Raw genomic sequence first — 23,716 nt, forward strand, 5'->3', positions numbered from 1 at the left:
CATGTCCGTTTTTGGCCGGCAGCACGCAGGCACAGACCCGCTTTAGTCTATGGGTCCGTGCCTGCACGGACCGCACACGGAGTATGTCCGTGTTCAGCACGTATCGTCCGTGTCCGTTTTTAATCACAAAATCTGAAACACTTGTTTCCAATCTATCAGGTCAATTGATGGCAAACAAAAACACCAGGATCTCATGATGAATGATTAACAACGTTAATTGGGTAAGAATGCGGGCCTTTATAAACGGACAGCACACGGACAGCACACGTACGTATTTTATGTCAATACGGACACTACACATGCACACACGGCTCGCATATGCCATCACACGGATGCCATACGTACCGGAGAAACGCCCCTAAAAAACGAAACACGGACCCGAAAAACGGACCGTGAGACACGTACGTTTTTTTTTGCGGAAATGTGTTTTAGGCCTAACACCCATGGGTTCTGTGCTGCTTGATTAACACTGCTTGTATTTCAGGGCCATCGTGATCTCCTTTTTATATGGTAGTATTTTACTCTATTGTATGTTTATTCAGTGGATCATTGTTAGATTGCCTTCCATAATATAGAATGTAGCAGCTTTCTGTGTGCAATTTGGCACAATTGGGTGTTATGTACTGGATACCCTGGTATGTTTTGGATTACATTGTTTTAAAATGTTTTTAGGTGTCTTATTCTAATAAGTACTCTTCTCTGTTGTGTTTGCATGCACTTCTGATGCTTTGAGTTTTATTGAGAGCTCCGGTGCAGTTAGTGCACTTCCTTTTTTTTATTTCCTTCAAGCAGCTGAATTGCTGGCAGTAGCGGTATGTGAGTGCACTGTTGGGGTGCCTAACAGGGGCCATGGTAGTCATTGCAGGGGCTCCCTGGCCAGAGTGCGTTCTGTCATTAAGTCCTCGCACCCCAGTCGTCACTCCAGTGCAAACCCGGCAGCGATAGTCCATTCATATGCTGACACAGTAACTCTGACACAAGTGAGTTTCTTTTAGTCATTGGAACATTGCTTGTTAACTTCGCACATACATCTTCATCTGCCTTATTCGGGCACTGACTTTGACCTTGACGGGGTTCCTCATAGCAATGACCGCAAAGTCCAATTTACAGGACAACTGCTTCGCTGGCACTTGGGTCTCCGAGAGAACCTCTAAACCCCTCATCTCCTCTAAAGATGTCATAGTACTCTAAGGATGTCCCACCCTATCTTTAGTGTCACACTAACCGTCAGTCTCTTGAGGGGGTACGAAACTCCAACCGCACTGACTAAACCCTCTTCAGGGGATGCAGTTACACTCAGTCCCTCTTCGCACAGGACCCTGCGTGTCCGGTGTCTGAGTCTGACCCCGAAGGTCTGGCCAAATTAATCCAAACGGGCTTCTGGCCTATAAGCCTACTGCAGCAGCAGCTACACTTCACTTTCTCCTCTCTGGGGACTCTCCTGTCCTCCTCCTATCACTTGCCCTTTTTATCTAGCTGGGTGGCAGAGCCCTAGATCCCCTTACAGCACTGAGATTGCACCGAGTACAACATTGAGGTAGTTAGCAACTACCTGCCTGTTAGTTCTCAGGCCTATCGTAAAAACATGAAAGTTCTATACAAGCATAATGTTTATATAAAAATGAGATTTGTAAAAACTATAAAGACGTTCACTGAGACCTGTCAGATGCTGGGGGAAGGAGAGAAACCAAAAAAAGAATTCAGTACTGCTGATAAACGCTGCTCGGTTCGGCATCATGTATGACACACTATTCAGCTGCACAAACAGTATGTACTACTAATAATAATGATACTAATACTTATCGCTTGTTCTATCTCTTTAAGAGGGTACTCACCAGGCAGATGCTGGGTTTAGCCTGAGCTGCTATTGTAAGGGATCCTGCTATGATATACTGAAAAAAAAATGTTAGAAATTAAATATAGTAAAATAGCATCATACAGGTCCACAACCTTTCTGACCTTGAGAGCCACATTTAGCCTTGAGAGACAGTTGTGAGCCACATCCAGCTCACGTCCCTCATGACACCCAGAGCCCCCATTACCGATATAATGACAAAACTTTTCTTTTTCCACAGAAATCATGCAGAGAAAGTATACACAGATCCAGAGGTTTGTACCTTACCGCCAGCCAGATCTGCTCTTCTGTGTGTGGCTACTCACAAAAGTCACCTTCTGTAGACCTGCTTTTTATAGCTGTTTGCCAGACCTGCAAGACAGCAGCGAGCCACACATCAAGGGCTCACAAGCCACATGTGGCTCCTGAGCCACAGGTTGCCGACCCTTGTCATATAGGAACATACAGTATAAAACCGGGGTGCCAAGCAGGGGTCACATGCAGAGATGGCATTTTGTGCAACTGCAACCATAATGATAAAAATATGAGTGGCAGTCCACATATATTTAACCAGTCAGACAAGCACAGAGTAGTGCCCGGCAGCTGAGGAACTGGGACTGGCAAGTACTGATGGTGCACTGTGTAGAAATCTCTGGATGCCTCGTACATCAGGAAAATGGGGTCTAATCACTAGAGATGAGCGAGTACCGTAATATTCGTAATCGCTACACTGGTAATGAATACTTTGTAATATTTGTGTATTCGTTACGAATAGCGAGTACAATGCAAGTCAATGGGGAATTTTCTGCTCGACTCAACAGAGAGGTCAGCTGGCTTGAGGAAAAGGCTGAAATGGATGGGAAAATGATGAAACGGAATGGGGAGAGCCTGGAGACTATGACTGCATGCATTTCTGGGAATGATTATTACGATTTCTGCAAATTACAGTATTATGCCATTTATTCTCTCTCTCTACGCTTCATACTCATCGATCACAGCACGGTGAGGCTGTCACACTGCTCCCACTGCCTCTCATTCTTCTTCCTTACCAGCTCATTAGCCTCATCACATATTCACTGCACCAGCTCATTATTCACTGCTTCTCCCTGTGATTGGTTGCAGTCAGACCCGCCCCCAAGCTCAATGACAGCTGTTTGACTGCAACCAATCACAGCTGCCAGTGGGCGGGTCTATATCGCACAGTAAAATAAATAAAAATTTAAAAAAACAGCGTGCGGTCCCCCCCAATTTTGATACCCAACCAAGATAAAGCCTCACAGCTGAGGGCTGGTATTCTCAGGCTAGGGAGACCCCCGTTTTTTGGGAATACACCAGCCTAAAAATATCAGCCAGCAGCTGCCCAAAATTGCCTCATCCATTAGATGCGACAGTCCCAGGACTTTACCTGGCTCATCTTGAATGCCCTGATGCGGTGGCATTTGGGGTAATGAGGGAGTTAATGACAGCCCATAGTTGCCACTAAGTCCTTGATTAATCATGGCAGGCATCTCCTGGACAGTTCTCATCATTAATCTGTAAGTGAAAGTAAATTAAATACAAACACCTAAAAAAATCCTTTATTTGGAATAAGTCTCCCAGATAATGAACACAGTGCTTACAAGCTTTTTGCTGTAGAGCTTGAAAACACTGTTCTGAAGCAATCTAGCCAGCTTCACTTCTCTGCCTCTGCTTGCAGAACAGGAGAGAACACAGTTTGGGCAAGTGGGACAAGCATGCCACTGGTTACTGTCCATCAGGAAGGTGGCAAGCAGGGGAGTTGGGTGATCCTGTTAACACCTGTAAGTGCAGATGCAGTGTCCTTGTTTAATCATCGCATGTGTCCAGTGGAATCTTGTGGGCTATGTGTTGAGTGCTAACTGTGTGCTTTGTTTTTCCCTCATTGCTAGCAGTACAATACTGACAAAATTTCATATTCATTCCTATACATTTTGCTGTCATTGAAAAGGAGACCCACTATGAAGATGAAATCATTACCAGGATGCACACGAGAATTTTGTACTTACAATGATTGGACCCCAGAATGGAATTCCACTGGGTAATGAGACTGAAAATGTGGTGAAAAATAGACCAATCCCAAGCAGAACTTGCACTATGGCTGCCAAAATCAGCACAATCTAAAAGTAGAAAGAGAGAGATGTTAGATTTCATATCCTACCACGCGTTACCTCTATGTCTCTTGCAATTAGCTGGGATTGGTAAACATGCTATACCTAACCATTTAGTATTATAGTATATTTTTCCTGCTGTCCTATGCACTAAAATGGGAGAACTGTTTCCTACAATCCCATTTTTTGTAGTAGGATCTCCCATTGAAAACTTAAGATCAATGTGTCTCACTGCTGAGACTCACAAGGATCAGCTGAAATCAATGGGAACCAGCAGCCGATGTTCAATTTTCCTGCCATGGCAGGATAAATGAAGCACCACATAGTTAGCATTGAACTCTAGCAGGCTGTCTCCGTAGCCAATCTCTGTCCTGGCTAAAAGATAATGAATCAGAATTAGGAGCCCAACCTCCCAGGGGTCCACCCTCCTAGGGGTCCACCTTCCCAGGGCCCCTCCTTTGCAGGGGCCTACACTCCCAGGGGCCCAATTTCCCAGGGGCCTACCTTCCCAGGGGCCTACCTTTCCAGGGGCCAACCTCCCCAGGGGCCCACCTTCCCAGGGGCCCACTTTCCCAGGGGCTCTCTGTCCCAGGGGTTCCCCTTCCCAGGGGCCCACCCTGCCATGGGCCCTCTCTCCAATGGGCCCACCTTCCCAGGAGACCACCCTCCCAATTAATTAGATTTAGAACATATAATCCCTTTAAACCCTACTAGCGCATATACCATATATCTTATACAGTACAGACGAAAAGTTTGGACACACCTTCTCATTCAAAGAGTTTTCTTTATTTTCATGACTCTGAAAATTGTAGATTCACATTAAAGGCATCAAAACTATGAATTATCACATGTGGAATGAAATACTTAAAAAAAAGTGTGAAATAACTGAAAATATGTCTTATATTCTAGGTTCTTCAAAGTAGGCACCTTTTGCTTTGATTACTGCTTTGCACTCTCTTGGCATTCTCTTGATGAGCTTCAAGAGGTAGTCACCGGAAAGGGTTTTCACTTCACAGGTGTGCCCTGTCAGGTTTAATAAGTGGGATTTCTTGCTTTATAAATGGGGTTGGGACCATCAGTTGTGTTGTGCAGAAGTCTGGTGGATACACAGATGATAGTCCTACTGAATAGACTGTTAGAATTTGTATTATGGCAAGAAAAAAGCAGCTAAGTAAAGAAAAATGAGAGGTCTCTAATTACTTTAAAGGGAACCTGTCATCAGAAATTTAGCTATAAAGCTAAAAGTTCCCCCCTCTGCAGCTCCTGGGCTGCATTCTAGGAAGCTTCCTATAGTTTTTGTGGCACCTTTTATCCCAAAATAAACACTTTGTAAACTGGTACCTTTTCTTATGCAAATTTCTTAAATTTTCCATGGGGGCGGGCTGCCTGTGGTCCGTTGCTGTCCTCCAGCAGATTTACGCCGCCCCCGAACGCTGATTTTGAAAGCTCAGGACACCGCCCCTGGGTGCCCGTGGTCCCGCGCATGCGCTGTTCCACTGTAGCGGTGCCGTGCACTGTGTGCACGTGTGACCGCTGTGACGCTTTGCGCGGGCACGAGGTTATGGTGCCGCGTCTCCCCGTAACCTAAGCTCTCCTGCTCCGTCCGCTCCTCCCATCTATTTCCTGCTGCTGAGCAGGATGGGAAGGAGGGGACGTCCGGGCATCAGGCCAGCGAGCGCTTGCGCATAACGCTGGAGTAATAGGGGAAATTGCGGTCACGAGGTTATGGGCGGCACTTACTGATGACACTAACAGCGCCGCCCATAACCTCGTGCCCGCGCAAAGCGTCACAGCGGTCACACGTGCACACAGTGCACGGCACCGCTACAGTGGAACAGCGCATGCGCGGGACCACGGGCACCCAGGGGCGGTGTCCTGAGCTTTCAAAATCAGCATTCGGGGGCGGCGTAAATCTGCAGGAGGAACAGCAACGGACCACAGGCAGCCCGCCCCCATTGAAAATTTAAGAAATTTGCATAAGAAAAGGTACCAGTTTACAAAGTGTTTATTTTGGGATAAAAGGTGCCACAAAAACTATAGGAAGCTTCCTAGAATGCAGCCCAGGAGCTGCAGAGGGGGGAACGTTTAGCTTTATAGCTAAATTTCTGATGACAGGTTCCCTTTAAGAAATGAAGGTCAGTCAGTCCGAAAAATTGGGTAAACTTTGAAAGTGTCCCCAAGTGCATTGGCAAAAACCATCAAACGCTACAAAGAAACTGGCTCACATGAGGACCGCCCCAGGAAAGGAAGACCAAGAGTCACCTCTGCTGCAGAGGATAAGTTTATCCGAGTCACCAGCCTCAGAAATCACAGGTTAACAGCAGCTGACATTAGAGACCAGGTCAATGCCGCACAGAGTTCTAGCAGCAGACACATCTCTAGAAGAACTGTTAAGAGGAGACTTTGTGCAGCGGGCCTTCATGGTAAAATAGTTGCTAGGAAACCACTGCTAAGGACAGGCAACAAGCAGAAGAGACTTGTGTGGGCTAAAGAACACAAGAAATGGACATTAGATCAGTGGAAATCTGTGCTTTGGTCTCATGAGTGCAAATTTGGGATCTTTGGATCCAACCACCTTGTCTTTGTGCAACGCAGGGAAATAGGTTGCAGGTAATTAACTTATCAACACGGGTGCTCACTGGTGCTCAGGTGGAGGTCTTATCACAGGGTCTCACATTCTCCCTCGCTAATCCCTTCCATCTATTTACAGCCTTGAAGGACCTCAACCTATTCTCTCGTAAATTAATTTTAAAAAAACTTTTTCATAAACGGAATACGGTGTCTGACAGTCAGGTGGAAAGGGAAGCCATCCAGAACCTAGAGGATCTACTCCAGGAGCAGGAGGCACCATGTACAGGTACGTTTCCTCATACTTTACTGCCAAAATCCACAAAATTTCCCCCCCTGTCCTTGAGTCCAGCTGTGGACATTTTCACCAAGATGGTGTGTGATGATTTCAGACAAATATCAACCACATGCAGACGTGACAATCTGACACGGGCACAAAGGTCAGCACTGGTTGAATTACAGGGATATCACGACATAATAATAAAATCAGCAGACAAGGGGGGGGTAATGTTGTCGTGTTACCAATAGATAAGTATGAACGGGAAGTACTGAGGCAGCTACGGAATAGGGAGACATATAGGAGACTCCCCTGCAGTCCGCTGGTTGCATTTTCCATTGAGCTCACCGCCATCCTGAATGAGGCTTTCCTGAAAGGCTCGATTACCAAGAAAATGTTTGAGGGACTCTGTAACAAATACCCCAGGATACCCACCTTCTACATCCTGCCTAAAATCCACAAGGACTCCGTCAACCCACCTGGGCGCCCGATAGTGTCCGGCATAGAGGGTTTGTGTGACCCCATCTGTAAATTTATACTGTAGATCACCATCTGAAACCTTTGGTGGAAACACTGCCCTCTTATGTACGTGACACTACGGATGTCCTGCGTCGCATTGACGGTGTCTTTGTGGAAGACGACATGATTTTGGTTACCGCCGACATCAAAAGTCTCTACACTTGCATTTCTCACGAAGACGGTCTCAGAGCGGTCCGGCTCTTCCCTGAGACGTCAGGTCGGGATGACGATATGGGCGAACTGATTATTGAGCTGCTCCGGTTTGCCTTGTCACACAATTTCTTTGTATTTAAGGATACTTTCTACCTGCAGCAGCGTGGCACTGCCATGGGCACGGCTTGTGCGCCTTCGTACGCCGGCCTCTTCCTAGGGTACTGGGAGAGGCTGGTTTTCGGTGACGGAGACCCCGAGCTTTGCGCCCATGTGCAGTGTTGGCTGCGATATATAGATGACATCTTTTTTGTGTGGCAGGGTAGTCCGGAGCAGCTTGATCGGTTTATGGGACAACTAAACACCAACAAATTTAATATCAAATTGACCCATAAGAGCAGCAGATGCAGGATCGATTTCCTAGATATATTAATTACGGTGGATGATAGGGGGTCGATCCAAACGGACGTCTTCCGCAAGGAGACGTCCGTAAATGCACTGCTGCTGCTGATGTCCTCGGCCCATAATCCATCCACAATTCGCGCCATCCCGACCGGGCAGTACTTGAAGATGAGACGGATATGCTCATCGGATACCATGTTTGAGGCACAGTCTGTGGACCTCAGAGACCATTTTCGTGATAGGGGGTACAGCGTGAGAAGCATAAAATCCGGCTATAATCGTGCGAAAAGAACTTAGAGAGCACAACTGCTGACCAATACCCCTAAAAAATCTAAACAACAGGATGGCGTAGTGAGGTTCATTGGGACCTACAACCAGGAATGGGAGACAATGCGCCATATTATGAAGAGACATTGGCCAGTATTATTTACTGACCCAGTACTTGCGGAGGTACTTACCCAGAATCCGATGATGACCTCGAGGCGGGACAGAAGTTTGAAGGACATTCTGGTACAGAGCCACTATGTCCTGCCTAGGGCCAATCCCTTTGGATCACGCGGGCCGATACAGGGGTGTATCCCTTGTGGGCATTGCTTGGCCTGTAGCAATGTCCTCCGTAGCTCAACTTTCCATTCATCAGATGGATTAAAGAACTTCCACATAAAGCAATATATCACGTGTGGTACTACACACGTGATATATTTCGCTACGTGTACATGCCCCCTGACCTATGTGGGGCTCACTTCCCGTGAGCTCCGCATTAGGGTCAGGGAGCATGTCAGGGACATTGCTGCGGCCAAATCAGAAGTTGATCCAAGTGTCCTGAAAACACACTCCAGACATTTCAGGTCTCACCACTCCTGTGACCCCTCCAAACTTAAAATTAGAGGCATTGAAGCCATAGTGGGGGGAATTAGGGGTGGTGACCTCAAAAAGCATCTGGCACAATGCGAAACCAAATGGATTGTCACCCTGGACACTCTTGTCCCTAGAGGTCTCAACAAGGCTGTTAGTTATTCACCCTTTTTGTGATACCATCTAAGAAAAACATGTGCATATATATATATATATATATATATATATATATATATAAAAGGGTATATATAGTCTTATGGATGAACTTCTATAGGGACAGATAAATTGCACATATCTCATTTGTCTCATTCTCTGATTGTGATACTATTCTCTTCCTAAACCACCTGCAATCTTATCATTTTTAATGTTTTTAATATGCACTCCTCTCTGTCTATCCCCAACACCGGAAAGACTTATCTATATTCTCTGTGATTATAGGTTAATCTGATAGAAATCCATCACTGTTTGAAGGGTGACAAGATGTCCATATGGATGAATAAAGATGAAAAGGATTTTTTCTATGAAATACAAACAATGCTCTGATGCCTTTATAGGCTGTCACTTTCTTGAAACTGTGATTTCCACTTACCTGTAACGCAGCGCCTCTGTATTTAGTTACGTTCTCAGTGAGCTCCGGCGGCCCCTGTGCGCGTGCACCGATGGCCATGCTTGTCCCTGCTGGATCGCTGCCTGCGCGGGAGCCATGGTGACGCGTCCCTGCTCCCGCGCATGCGCGATTATGACGTGACGGCGGCGGTCTCGCGTGACTTGCCTGTGAGTCGGCGCATGCGCCGTTTGCTAGCTTCTGGACCCATCTGATCAGCACGAATATTTAAAACCGGAATGTTGGGGTAGATGGTCAGAATACCTCTACCCTGATGAAGATTTTAACAGAAGTTTTCGAAACGTACGTCGCACCTTTTGAGGTTATGCTCCTGTGACCAGGCTGGGCCATACCACTCCACCAATAATTGGTAGATATACCAGCGAAATTGTGGCACATGCTGTGATGTGGTGAGGATTCTGAGGGGTTAATGTCACTGACTGGCATTTATGTGATAACATGCATTTAATGTACGCACCAGATTGGGTGCATTACTATATGCTCATTGTTTACCATTAACCCTGATGTATTATGGACCTCAGCCTTTGGTCCCGTTATTACATGGATTTTATGTGATTTTAATGATTGATCACCTGCTGTACCTAATAAAACCTGTTTAATTTTTGCACTTAACAACTCTTGGTCCTTTTGCTTATGTATGTTTATATATAAATAGCTGGTGTGAACATTTTTACTCTGCAGCTTTTTTTTTGCTTTTTATTAAAAACACAAACTTTATTCAAAATTTTCATATTTCACACACCAACAGTGCAAAGAAACTATGGACAGAATGAACATCAAACAATTCCCTCTTTTGAGGGCGTCTGACTGTTACCTTATTACTGTAAGTCCATCCATCTCTATTACTCTCACTCGGCAACCAGTAAACTCTATATAAAGAACAAACATATTTCGCCCTTTATTTCTACTCAAAAACACCAATGGATAATGAGTACAATTGTTTGATTCCTCTAAGTACAGACCTTTAATTTCCCCAGAATTTCATTGGATGTCTGTTCCTTTTGAACATCTCAAAGGAGTTGCATAACACCTCTATTAACCTGAGCATATTGAGTAAACTGAAACAGAGAAAGCCCAAATCTTTCCACCACTTCTTGGCATGTTAGCCATCTATGTTCTGTCTTGTGAAACAAGTCTGTTACTGCTTGTTCTCCTGACCCAACGGGAAGTCCGGAAATCTCCAGATGTTTAAGTACTTGGAAATTCGCCAGGATAATTCATATTTCTTTCTCACCACCTTCCATGCCATCTCCATATTTCTGCATACCATTGAATATTTAATTCAAGGTGGGATATTTGTGAGAGAGGTGTAAAGTAGCGGCCCCAGATCCCACGGTTTGCAAAGTTTGGATTCCAATCTAATATCTGAGTAATGACTTGATTTCTTCAGCCTAAAGTTAGCCCCTAATCTTAGGCAATTTTATCCCCCCCTTCTCCAGCGGTAAGATCAGCTTTTCAGCACTAATCTTTGGTCTTTTACCTCTCCAAAGAAAGACCACAAATATCTTGTTCAATCTATTTTATATCAGCATGCTTCAACAATGCAGCTTTTTTTCTCATGATAGAATTCCCTTTTCTGCATAGTTTTTGTAAGAATGCCTCCCTTTATTTATATTTATTACACTGTGGTGACCACTACATCTTTCTTAACAAAGTGTTTCAAGGAGCAGTATGTGGGAGGATATTATACAGAGGGGCAGTGTGTGTATTGGGGGATATTATACAAAGGGCCAGTTTGTGGAGGGTATTATACAGAGAGGCAATGTATGTGGGAGCGATATTATACAGGTATATATATATATATATATATATATAATACATACATCTTTCCAAGAGTGGTGGTGAGACTATGGAAGATTGGAAGATTTAAGGGGTGGAGGTGGAGCTGGGGTGGTGCCCGGGCAAAGTCTTAAGGGGGCCCGAAAATGTTCCCAGTATGAGGCTCTGAAATTCCTAGTAGCAGCCCTGACTGTGAGCACACAGCCTTGGTGTTTTTGCAAAACCGCAACAGTTTCCAATTTCAGTCGGCAACATAAATAATTGTGTGAATTATCTTTCTGAACTCTCATCGCTTTGGCTGGGACTGTAGAATCAGGTTTTAATTTGCATCAAACACATTCAAATTGCTGCAAAAATGCAACGTCTGAATATAGCCTTAATAGATAGCTCACCACTCACTGTACTTTCCCATTGCATATGACTACAGTAGAGGACATAGTATAGGGCAGTGATTTCAAACTCAAATACGCAGAGGGACAAAATAAAAAAATTGGACAAAGTCGCTGGTCAACCTAGTTGAAGCGACTTGCCCTACAGTAAATACAGCTAAGAGCCGTATTCCTAGAAAATAAATAAATAAATGTAGGTATCAGCAGCACAGCCTGTAAGGTTAAATCCCTTCCCACAGACCTCTAATACAGTACCCCTACTCCAGAAGTTTGCCCTACACTAAATGCAACTAAAAGCAGTATTATTAGAGAATAAATAACAAATAACATTTTTAGGTATCAGCAGGACAGTCTGTAAGGCTATAATCATAGCCTAGAGGGTTCTAATAAACTACGCCTACTCCAGAAGCTTGCCATACGATAAATGCAGCTAAAGCCTGCTTTACACCTTACGATCCAGCATACAATATCATATGCGATCGTAACCGCCCCCATCGTATGTGAGGCACGTTCAATTTGTTGAATGTGCCGCACAAACGATTAACCCCCGTCACACGTACTTACCCGTCCATACGACCTCTCTGTGGGCGGCGAACGTCCACTTCCTGAAGTGGGAGGGACGTTCGGCGTCACAGCGGCGTCACGCGGCAGCCGGCCAATAGAAGCGGAGGGGCGGAGATGAGCGGGACGTAAACATCCCGCCCACCACCTTCCTTCCGCATTGCTGGCCGGGAGCCGCAGGACGCAGGTAAGATCTGTTCATCGTTCCCGGGGTGTCACACACTGCGATGTGTGCTACCCCAGGTACGATGAACAATCTGACGTTCAATTCTAGAGAAATGAACGACGTACGTGCGATGAACGTTTTACCGTTCAATCGCAATCGCACGTACCTGTCACACACTGCAATGTACCTTACGATGCCTGATGTGCGTCACTTACGACATGACCCCGCTGACACATTGTAAGATACATTGCAGCGTGTAAAGCAGGCTTAAGAGTGGTATCATTAGAGAATAAATGACATTTTTTAGGTATCAGCAGCACAGTCTGTAAGGCTAGAATCTCTGCTTACATGCCTCTAATACACTATCCCTTCTCCAGAAACGTACCCTACAGTAAATGCAGCTAAGAGTGGAATTATTAGTCAATAAATGACATTTTTTTAGGTAACAGCAGTAAGGTCTTTAAGGCTACAATCATAGCCTAGAGGTTTCTAATAAATTATCCCTACTCCAAAAGTTTGGCCTCCAGTAAATTAAGCTAACAGTGGTATTATTAGAGAATAAATTAAATTTTTTAAATATCAGTGTGCCGACCCCGTGCCAGCAGCCGGGCTGCTCGGAATCCGGATCGGCAGTGGCTGGAGGGGTCTTCGGACCCGGGGGTCATGTGGACACTCATAAAAAAAGGGCGTAACATGTACAGGGGATTGTCTGTGGGTAATTCGTGACTCTACCCACGGTGTGTGGTAAGGTAGAGTACCACCGCTGCCGTTGGGGAGCACCCGGGGGCGATGGGATGGCAGCTGGATGTTAAACCCTCCATGGGTAGGGGTGGATGCCCCGAAGCTCAGTGTCCAGAACACGGGAGGTGATGGCTGATGGTGGTGATGCACCGGGCCGGACCGGAGGGTGTTGGTGTACTCACGATTGAATAAATGCACACGAGTCGGCTGGTAAACCAAGATGCCAGTGGCTGGCTGACGCGTCCGGATGTACTCGGTTCCCACACCCAGCTGGTGTACCAATGTCCCTTCCTCCGGCACTCTGTATTTTACTTCTCTTCTGGACGACCTCGTATGGAATGTGGAAGTCCACTCCCGGTATGTTCTGGTTGGGAGACGTGCCCGCGAAAACTGACCCTTGGTATCTCAGTGGGTGTTTGCGGATACCCTTTTCCCCACGGTGGGCTGCCATTTCGCTCTATCTGGGCTAACACTTCTGGAACAATGTCTGGAACCTTGCTCCCAGCCTGGTTAATTAGAGAAGGGGCTTGCAACCATCTTCTAACTAGGGTCCAGGTACCCCGCCTGTGCACAGTTTCCGGATCGGATCTCCGCTGTTGGTACCGGTGGGCTCCAACCCTGTCCCGGTCCACTCTGGATCTCCTGCGACCGGACTCCCGTCACCTTTGGACACGGTCCACTGCTTGCCACCTAGCCAGTAGACCAGGGCCCTACCCTGTCTACCCTTCACTAGGCTGAAACTTCCAAACTTGAACTCTCTCTCTGACACTCCAACTCTCAACTAGAACTTCAACTCTCAACTAGAACTTCAACTTTCAACTAGAACTTCAACTGACTTGTTCCCTCCCCCGGATCCTCAAGACCTCTAGGTGGGCGCTCCCAATCCGCCTGGTCCTGCCCACTGGTGTGTCCTTCTTACCCTGAGGGGGGTGGCTAGGGTTTTGTGGCTGATGGAGCTGGTGTGGGATGGTGTTGTGTGGGGTGTAGTGTTTTTCTGTGACCACCTGGCGGCGCCAGGGCATCACATCAGCAGCATAGTCTGTAAGGCTACAATCACAGCCCACATGCTTCTAATACACTATCCAGAAGCTTGCCCTACAGTAAGTTCAGAATAAGAATAGTGTTATTGGAGAATAGAATAGCTTCCACTTAGCCCTGAAAAGGACTGTTGATTTACTGTTGTACCAGCAGGTACTGTCACACGTCCCTTCTCCAGCAGGATGTCTCCCTAGTCCCTACATTATTTCTGGGTAGAGTGTGGCAACCATGGTGTCTCTGGGTCTTATATGAACCCAATGACGCTATGCGGCTGACCAATCAGAGTAATGCAGTAGCCAAAATGGCTATGGAATTACCATGATTAGCAGGCAATTCCTGCATGTTTACTGACTGATAAAAAGCTCGACTGATTATCGAACACATCGAGCATGCTAAAGGAACAGCCCGGACTGCCGCTCTGAAGGGGCTCAATAGAGGACAGCATGACTGAGGAGAGATGTCAGGCCTTAGGTTCAGTTAAAGGGTTAATTTCAGTATTTACTTTTGTGTGGGAAAAAAGTAGGGTGGAGCTATAGGGACAGTTGGGATTTGAGGCCTTGTAATTGGTTAGGTGGTGGTGTTTGTAGAGCAGTATATAGATCAGGGCCCTAGGTTGAGTGCGTTATTCCTACCTGGAAGATGGCCAGAATTGTCTCTGCCCCACCGCCAGGGGTATTTGAAGGTGGGGTTTTCACAAAAGAGCGAGGGGGGGGAAACGGGTTACCCCTGGTGGTGCAATTGTATGGTTTGACATGGGTCCTTGCTGGGTTGATGTCTCAGTGAGACATTGTTTGGGCAACATTCAGCTAGGTGTCCTCAAGCCGGTGTGGTGCGGCTGAGAGCAGGTGGTGAAGCTGATGTTGCGATCGAGCAGTTTTGCGAACCTTCATTTACCCCTGTTTTCGGGCTCCATTCATGATATGGTTATTAAAATGTTATTTATTATTTGATGTTATTGTTTGTTGTTATTTAATAAATTGGGCTGCTGTGGTATTTTATATCCAATTATCACATAGTCTTTGTGTTTATTTTGTAGGTAAGAACTTGGGAAATGGAGTGGGGGAGGTAGTCGGACGGGCAAAGTAAGGCCGTTTAGTCAGACTTTCCGGAATCATGCTCAATCGAGTACCAAGCTTTGCCGAGCGCGTTCGACTATCACCTACCTAGTGATCGCACCTTTTGAAATTCAGATTTGTCACGACCTTGGTATTTTAGATTCTGGTGGTCAAAACCAAGCATCCACCAATTGACTGCCTCCACTAGTAAAAACTCTGACACGTCAGATGGGATAATTTGGCCTCAGCAGCCTTTTATTTAATAAATACGTCACAATTTTATCAGCTTGAGCAATATCATAAACTAAGCAATGTCTTTGAAAGTACAAAGAACTCTGGTGACTGCCAAATCCAAACAATAAAACACAATTACACCCAGCCATAATCCACACAGGCTCGAGAGCACCATAAGCTAAAGATTTACTTTTTCCATCAACAGACTCAAGAGGACCCGAAGTTCCTTTGCTGGAAGTCCCAAAATCACGAGGATAAACTAATCATTTACAATTAGGAAATCTATATGCTGATGAATCCCCTGGACCAATTTAGAACCAACTTCAAGGTGTCGCGGGCGGGGAGGGGATGCTGCGCTCACCACGCTCGGGTCTGGCGCTGCTGCTGCTCGGTGGCTCGAGCGGTGGGCCGGATCCGGGGACTCGAGCGGTGCTCCTCGCCCGTGAGTGAAAGGGGAATAGTTTTTGGGTTTGGGAAGTCAGTCCGTGACGCCACCCACAGTTTGTGGTGAGGTTGGGACACCACCGCTGCTCTGGATGGGGGATCCCAGGAGCGATGACAGGGAGCAGCTGAGATGTTTCTCTCCCCTCCGTGGGTAGGGGGATTTTGGGTGGTCCCGGGGCCCGGTGATGGTGACTGCCGGGTGGATGGCGGGGTTTGGTGAGGTGCAGGGTCGCGGGGGCAGCGCAGTGCCAGACGGCACGATGGTACTCACTCAGCCAATAACATACACGGAGTCTCTGGTAAAACAAACGGCTGGATGGACGGGTCCCGCAGCCGGCTGCTGTAGTTTCTCCCCTGACTCCAGGCTAATAGTGTGCGTCCTTCCCTGTACTTTCTTTATATGCTCCTCCTGTGCTCCGGTTTCCAGCTGGCTCCCCGGTTCGGTACCGGACGGGCCACCACCCTGTCCCGGCTACCTACGGTTCCACCAGGACTGTCTTCCCGGCCCCTGCAGACGTCCACTACCGTCTGCCTGACTGACTACAAGAGGGTCCTAGGCTCCAACCTAGGCCCCTGTCTGCTTCTGCCACTCTGCACACCTCCTCTCTCTTCCTCTGCCTGGACGTCTCCCTGTTGTTTCCTGCCTCAGACCAGCTAGACTCCTCGGTGGGCGTGTCTGTCTGCCTGACTCCGCCCACCTGGTGTGTCTGTCTGAACCCGAGGGAGGAAATCAGGTCTCACTGGAGATGACTGCTGTGACCTGCTGGGGGTGGGGGTGTGTGTATGTTGTTACCTGTGGCCCCTGGCTAGTCCAGGGCACCACAAAGGCACTCCCACAAGAGCTAATAGCAACCATGACTAGATAAAAGCTGACCCTTATTAATTCTCAATCCTCAAGTATCCCCAACAACTAGAGAGGGCTGTTGGGACTGAAACTTTGTCCTTAAGAATGAGAATAATTAAAAACCTTGCCTCTACATGGACTTATAAACCCTCACAACTTGTCGCGGGCGGCGGGGCACTGCGCTCGCTAACACTCGGGTCCGGCGCTGCTGCTGCTGCTCGGTGGCTTGAGCGGTGGGCCGGATCCGGGGACTCGAGCGGTGCTCCTCGCCCGTGAGTTAAAAGGGGGTGGTTTGTTTGGGGATTTAGTCCGTGACGCCACCCACGGGTTGTGGTGAAGATGGGCACCCCCGCTGCTGGTGACGGGGATCCCGGGAGCGATGGTAGGGAGCTGGTGGTCCCGGGGTCCGGTGGTGTTACGGGGAGGCAGTATCGGTGAGGTGCAGCGTTGCAGGGACAGCGCGGCGCGGTGCCGGATGGCACGGGTGTACTCACTCAGCAATAGATGCACAAAGTATCCGGTAAAACAAACGGCTGGATGGACGGGTCCCGCAGCCGGCTGCAGTGTCTCTCTCCAGACAGGTAATGGTGGCTGTCTCTCCCTGCACCATTTGTGTACTGTGTTGACTCCAATGGCTTCCCAACGGTAGTCCGCTCCCCGGTGTATAGATACCAGAGGAGCCCGTTCTGCCCGCAGGCGCTGGCCCTTGGATTTCTAGCCGGTGGCGGTGGCTGTATATCCTCACGGTGTGAGCGGTTGCCTTCGATCGGGACTTGGTTGTTAGGGAACCCCGGGGGTTCCTGTCACATTCGGATTTGACTATTGACGGCGGCTCCAAGCCTGGTCGGGGTCCGATGGCCCTGCCTGTGTGTTTAGCTTCACTCCATTCCCCAATCCGGTACCGGTGGGCGACCGCCCAGCCCCGATCCTTACGGCTCTGCGGAGTTCCACCAACTCCTGCAGACGGCCAACACCACCGTCTGCCAACCTTGCTCTCAGTGCCTGGGCTCCGACCCAGACACTTGCAGTACGTGACCTCTCACTTGCACCTCCTGACTCAATCTACTGCTTTTCCCGCCTCCAGGCCTGTGAACTCCTCGGTGGGCGGGGCCAACCGCCTGGCTCCGCCCCACTTGGTGTGGACATCAGACCCTGGGGGGAGGCAACAAGGGTTTTTGTCTGACTAATGTAACTGTCTGGGGGTGGGGGTGTGTGTGTGTTTTGTCTGTGGCTACCTGGCTACTCCAGGGCGCCACACAACTGACCCCACTGCTTCCCACTAATGACCCTACTTTTTTGCTAACCAGTTGTCAGGTCAGACTCCTCCCCTGTTTGGAACTGGGCCTTTGGCCTTCTGTGGACCTTCACATTCATAGAATTCGATAAAAACTAAATTAGCATTGAAATTATTGTATTATCTCTAGTGTCGAATTCCATTTTTTTATGCCATGACATCCTTGTTGCGTGTTATCTTTGGTAACCTTTGCTATATTTGTAACTATAAAGTATTGGAAAATCTGTGTCTTTCAACATTTTATGACTTGTACAGATAAATTGCATAGGCCTTTAGCAATAATTATGATATGCCCTAAAATATATTGTCACAAAACACATCTGGGCACCATGGTCAGGTCTTATGATGTCAGCTAATTACCGTAAATACTGGTTAGCTGCAGACCCAGTCGTAATCTGCAGGTAACAGGGTTTAAGCATGTTTGGCCGTTTAAGTTGAAGAGCTGAAAATAAAGTTATCTTCTCGCAGTCAAGCTCTCCAGTCATCATGGCGGTGCAGTGAGGAGCCTTGACAGACAGCTCTAGAGCGTGAGTTGTAGGTCACGCGATCAGACAAGGAGCTCTCTTAAGACAAACACTCAAAGTGACTGCTAATTCTGAACTCATTATAATTGCTCCCGTGGGAGCCGCAATCAGTATCTTTATGGTTAGATAGATAAATGGCATTATGGCCCATCTGCCTGTATTACAATTGTGTAGTTCAGGACAGAAAGGGGTTAATTGCAACCAAATCTCACATCATTTTCATGACTTACCAACATGCAAAGTTTTTATGAGTAAAATATGACAGGTTGGCAAGGAAGGAAAAAAATTTACAATCAACCTTAACACATGGTGAAAATTGTTGGTACCCCTCATTTAATTAATGAAAAACCCACAATGGTCACAGAAATAACTTGAATCTGACAAAGTAATAAATAAAAATCCGTGAAAATGAACAAATGAAAGTCAGACATTGCTTTTCTGCTTCAAGAGAACTTAAAAAAAAAAAAATAAAACTCATGAAATAGGCCTGGACAGAAATTATGGCACCCTCCTCCTCCTCTGCCTCCTTCTCCTCCTCCTTAACTTAATATTTGGTTGCACAACCTTTTGAGGAAATCACTGCAATCAAACAATTCCTGTAACTCTCAATGAGACTTCTGCATCTCTCGACAGGTATTTTGGCCGCTCCTCAAGAGCAAACTGCTCCAGTTGTCTCGTGTTTGAAGGTTGCCTCTCTTTCCAAAGATGCTCACTAGGATTTAGGTCAGGGCTCATAGAAGGACACTTCAGAACAGTCCAATGTTTTCCTCTTAGCCATTCTTGGGGGTTTTTAGCTGGTTGGTTTGGGTCATTATCCTGCTGCAAGACCCATGACCTGCCACTGAGACCAAACTTTCTTACACTGGGCAGCACATTTTTCTCTAGAATCCCTTGATAGTCTTGAGATTGCATTGTACTCTGCCCAGATTCAAGACATCCTGTGCCAAATGCAGCAAAGCAGCCCCAGAACATAACATAGCCTCCTCCATGTTTCACAGTAGGGACAGTGTTCTTTTTTTTTTAATGCTTCATTTTTCTGTCTGTGAACATAGAGCTGTAGTGCCTTGCCAAAAAGTTCCATTTATTCTCATCTGTCCATGGGACATTCTCCCAGAAGTTTTGTGCCTTATTAACATGTAGTTTGGCAAATTTCAAATTTTTATGATTTTTTTCAACAATGGTGTCCGCCTTAGTCATCTCCCAAGAAGTCAACTTTGGCTCAAACAATGAGGGATGGTGCGATCTGACACTGATATTCCTTGAGCTTGAAGTTCACCTTTAATCTCTTTAGAAGTTTTTCTGGGCTGTTTTGTTACCATTTGTTTTATCCGTCTCTTTGATTTGTCATCAACTTTCCCATGTATCTTAAATTTCCGAATAATATGTGCAACTGTGGTCACAGGAACATCAAGCTGTTTGGAGATGGTCTTATAACCTTTACCTTTAACATGCTTGTCTATAATTTTCTTTCTAATCTCCTGAGACAACTCTTTCCTTTCCTTCCTCTGGTCCATGTTCAGTGTGGTACATACCATATCACCAAACAGCACAGTGAGTATCTGTAGCCCTATATACAGGCCCACTAACTGAATACAAGATTGTAGACACCTGTCATGCTAATTAGTGGACACACCTTGATTTAATATGTCCCTATTGTCACATTATTTTCAGGGGTACCATCATTTCTGTCCAGGCCTGTTTCATGAGTTTTATTTTTTTTAAAATTCTGTGGAAGCATGGTTGAAAAGCAATGTCTGACTTTCATTTGTTCATTTTCATAGATTTTTTTTATATATTATTACTTTGTCAGATTTAAGTTATTTTTGTGACCATTGTGTTTTTTTCTTTCATTAAATGAGGGAGACCAACAATTTTGACCATGTGTATACATAGAATTCCACAATGACCGGCTGTAGGGATAAACTGTAGACTCAGGCACTGCTTTACACAATGCTCCACGATAAATGGCAAGTGACAGCAGCCATTTGTGACATTTATGTGACAATGTTGCGTAATATAGCTCTCAGAGTAAGAGATATTGTTAATCCTTTAGATATATTTCCACCATTGATCAGGGGAAAAAAAGCATTCTGGGTACATATCATACTGTTACATATATATATATATATATATATATATATATATATAGATATGTAACACCCTGGAGTGGATGGGATTTCACCCGACTCGTCACCGGGCCGGGGGTGCAGATCTTTTGCGTCGTCATGGGCTGGCCTGGCCCGGCCCGGTTTCGTGACCCCGAGGCGTACAGAAGGGAGGGAAAGATTGAGGATGGGTGGTAGTGATGGTTAGGAAACTCTTTGTAGATCGTGACGCCACCTATGGACCGCGGCCAGAGATAGGCCGCCGCTGCGAGTGCTGCTCTCCGGGGCTGATGGTAAAGGTCACAGCCGGGATGGTGTCACTCCCCACAAGCAGAGCGGGGTTACCACAGGGAGGTTGATTGATGAAGAATGGGGGTGGTGGTAGTCCCCGTTGGCGCCGCAACGCTGGGGGACAGCAAATGAGAGGCAGGGGCTGCAGTTCCAGGTCTTTTACTCACAGGTAGTTCAGGCGCTGCTCCAGAGTACTGGTCTCTGCCACGATTGGCTCCAGCCAATCCTAGATAGTCGGTGGTCACTGCCGAACCCGTGGAAGTCTTTATAGTGAAGTGTCCCCCGTTTGCTATCCGGAACCCAGGCCAAGCCTCGAGCTCCAATCCACGGGCCCCACGAACAAAGAGAAACACTTGACTCCTGTTGTCTGTGTGAGATGTTATCCCGAGCTATGCCCGGGAAGGTCTGCTCTAGTGAGATGGCTGTGCCTACTTCTTATCCCAAGTGGTGCCCGCCCCCAGTGGTTTTTCCTAGTGTCGCGGGCGGGGGGGACGCGCTCGCCACGCTCGGGTCCGGGCTTCTGCTGCTGCTCAGTGGCTCGAGCGGTGGGCCGGACCCGGGGACTCAAGCAGTGCTCCTCGTCCACGAGTGAAAATGGGGTGGTTTGTTCAGGGAGATAGTTCGTGACGCCACCCACAGGTCGTGGTGATAAAGGGCACCACTGCTGCTGGTGTCAGGGATCCCGGGAGCGATGGTAGGGAGCAGCTAGGATGTTGTCCCCTTCGTGGGCAGGGGTCGGTGATCCCGGGGCCCGGTGGTGTAACGGGGAGGCTGGATGGCTGGGGTGCAGGATTGCAGGGGCAGCGCGGCGTGGTGCCAGATGGCACTGGTGTACTCACTCAGGTAGTCAATGACAGAGTCTCTGGTAAACCAAACAGCTGGATGGACGGGTCCCGCAGCCAGCTGCAGTGTTTGTGCTCTCTCCCCGGTTAGTGTGATGGTGGCTGTCTTTCCCTGCACCTGGTTAGAATGTTCTGACTCCTGTGGTGCCCACCGGTAGTCCACTCCCCAGCGTATAGGTACCGAAGGAGCCCGTTTTGCCCGCAAGCGCTGGCCCTTGGATCTCTAGCCTATGGCGGTGGCTGTATATCCTCACGGTGTGGACTGTTGCCTTCTGTCGGGTCTTTGTTGTTAGGAAACCCCTGGGGTTCCGGTCACACTCGCATTTGACCATTGTCGGCGGCTCCAAGCCTAGTCGGGGTCCAATGGCCCTGCCTGTGTGCTTAGCTTCACTCCGCTCCCCGGTTCGGTACCGGCGGGCCACAGCCCGACCCTGGTCCTACGGTTCCACAGAGATCCACTAACTCCTGCAGACAGCCACCACCATCTGCCAACCTTGCTGTTTGTGCCTGGGCCCCTACCCAGACACCGACAGTTTCTGACCTCTCACTTTCACTGTCTACTCAGATCTGTGTCTTTTCCCGCCTCCAGGCCTGTGAACTCCTTGGTGGGTGGGGCCAACCGTCTGGCTCCGCCCCACCTGGTGTGGACATCAGTCCCTGGAGGGAGGCAACAAGGGTTTTTGTCTGACTGGTGTTACTGTCCAGGGGAAGGGGTGTGTAAGGTGTAATGTCTGTGACTACCTGGCTAGTCCAGGGCGTCACATTCCCCCTTGGTGAAATGCAGACCGTCCGTGGGCTGCCCGTCCATCACCGGTTTTATTTTTCTGTAAAATATAAATTAACATGTAAAACATTTAACATAAGCATATTTTAGTTCTTCCCTTATGGGAGGCATGGCACTTTAACGTTTCAAACATATAAAAAACATTTTTAATAATAACGGATGGGTTCATGTACTTCCACTCCCCCACCCAAGCAACCTACACCTTGATGCTGCCCCTAAGAAATGGGCAGCACCCCTTTACCCCAGTCCTGTTCCAGGTTACCCGAGCGGGAAAGGGCACGGTGTCTCGCACCCGGCTGTCACTTCAGGGGACCCCACGTCCAGGGGACCCCTGACCCCCGGAGGATGGCCACCGGTCCTGGTGGTGGCCAGACCCCAGCCTACTCTGCTGCGGGTCCTTCCTCCAATCTGCCTCTCCGGAGGCGGCAACGGAATACAGCCCACAACTTATTTACAAGGCCACAAGTTCGTGGTTGGCCTGCAAGTTCTCAGCCTTGTCTCTTAAAGGGCTAGCGGAAAAACACATAGGGTCCCTACAGGGACAACTTGTTGGCAACGGCCGGCATAATCAACTTGTTGATAATCAGGTGACAAACTCAGATGATTGGTGTTCATTCATTTAACGGAAACACGGTGCTGGGGGTCCCAACGGGAACAACTGGGTTGCAACGGAGGGCCGCTGCCACTTTTGCTCATTTCCACACTCCTCGCCCTGCTCCAGGCGAAGAACTACAGGCTCTAGCCCCTCCAGCACGCGGCAGGCGCGCCGGGGAAGGGCCGCCCGGCATCCATTGTTGCAACTCCGAGGGATGTAGGTAGCCTCCATATTATGCAAGTCGAAGACTCCTTCTTCCTCTGAGACAGGCTCTGTGTTAGCCCCTGAGCCGCTGTCATCTGACTCTAGGGGACTGAGGGCGGGACCCGGCAGGACAGATACGGTTTCTAACTGAGCCCAGACCCATGGCTCCTCAGTGGCAGGCGATTCGTCATCGGTTTGTGCACGGAGGACCGCAATCGATTCTTCTGAGCTAACCGCTCCAGCATTTGGTTGGCCGGCATCCTCTTGGGCCTCCAGGCCCTGGTGGAGCGTCAACGCGGACTCCGCCATCCCCATCGGGAACGGCGGGCTGAGTGGGGCAGTAGGGGCGGTCAGCACGGGCGATAGAGCAGGCTCTACCGGGGCTGGGGGTAGACCGGGTCCTTCAGCCGCAGCAGCCGGTCCCTCGGGGACATAAGGGCGTGGGTCACTCACCAGCTCCTCTAGCATGG

General features: G+C 48.0%; 1 protein-coding gene across 1 annotated transcript in view; it reads right to left on the minus strand.

Annotated features, from left to right (window-relative positions):
* Nucleotides 1–23,716, minus strand: part of LOC142309963 (membrane-spanning 4-domains subfamily A member 4D-like) — a 61,517-nt gene that overhangs the window by 20,110 nt on the left and 17,691 nt on the right. Inside the window, exons 2-3 of the mRNA XM_075347436.1 lie at nt 3,859–3,969; nt 1,836–1,892 (exon numbers count right to left, since the gene is read on the minus strand). Coding sequence (XP_075203551.1) covers nt 1,836–1,892; nt 3,859–3,969 — 168 coding nt within the window. The remainder of the gene's footprint in view (nt 1–1,835; nt 1,893–3,858; nt 3,970–23,716) is intronic.

This window comes from Anomaloglossus baeobatrachus, chromosome 5, assembly GCF_048569485.1.
Source record: "Anomaloglossus baeobatrachus isolate aAnoBae1 chromosome 5, aAnoBae1.hap1, whole genome shotgun sequence".
Classification (NCBI taxonomy): domain Eukaryota; kingdom Metazoa; phylum Chordata; class Amphibia; order Anura; family Aromobatidae; genus Anomaloglossus; species Anomaloglossus baeobatrachus.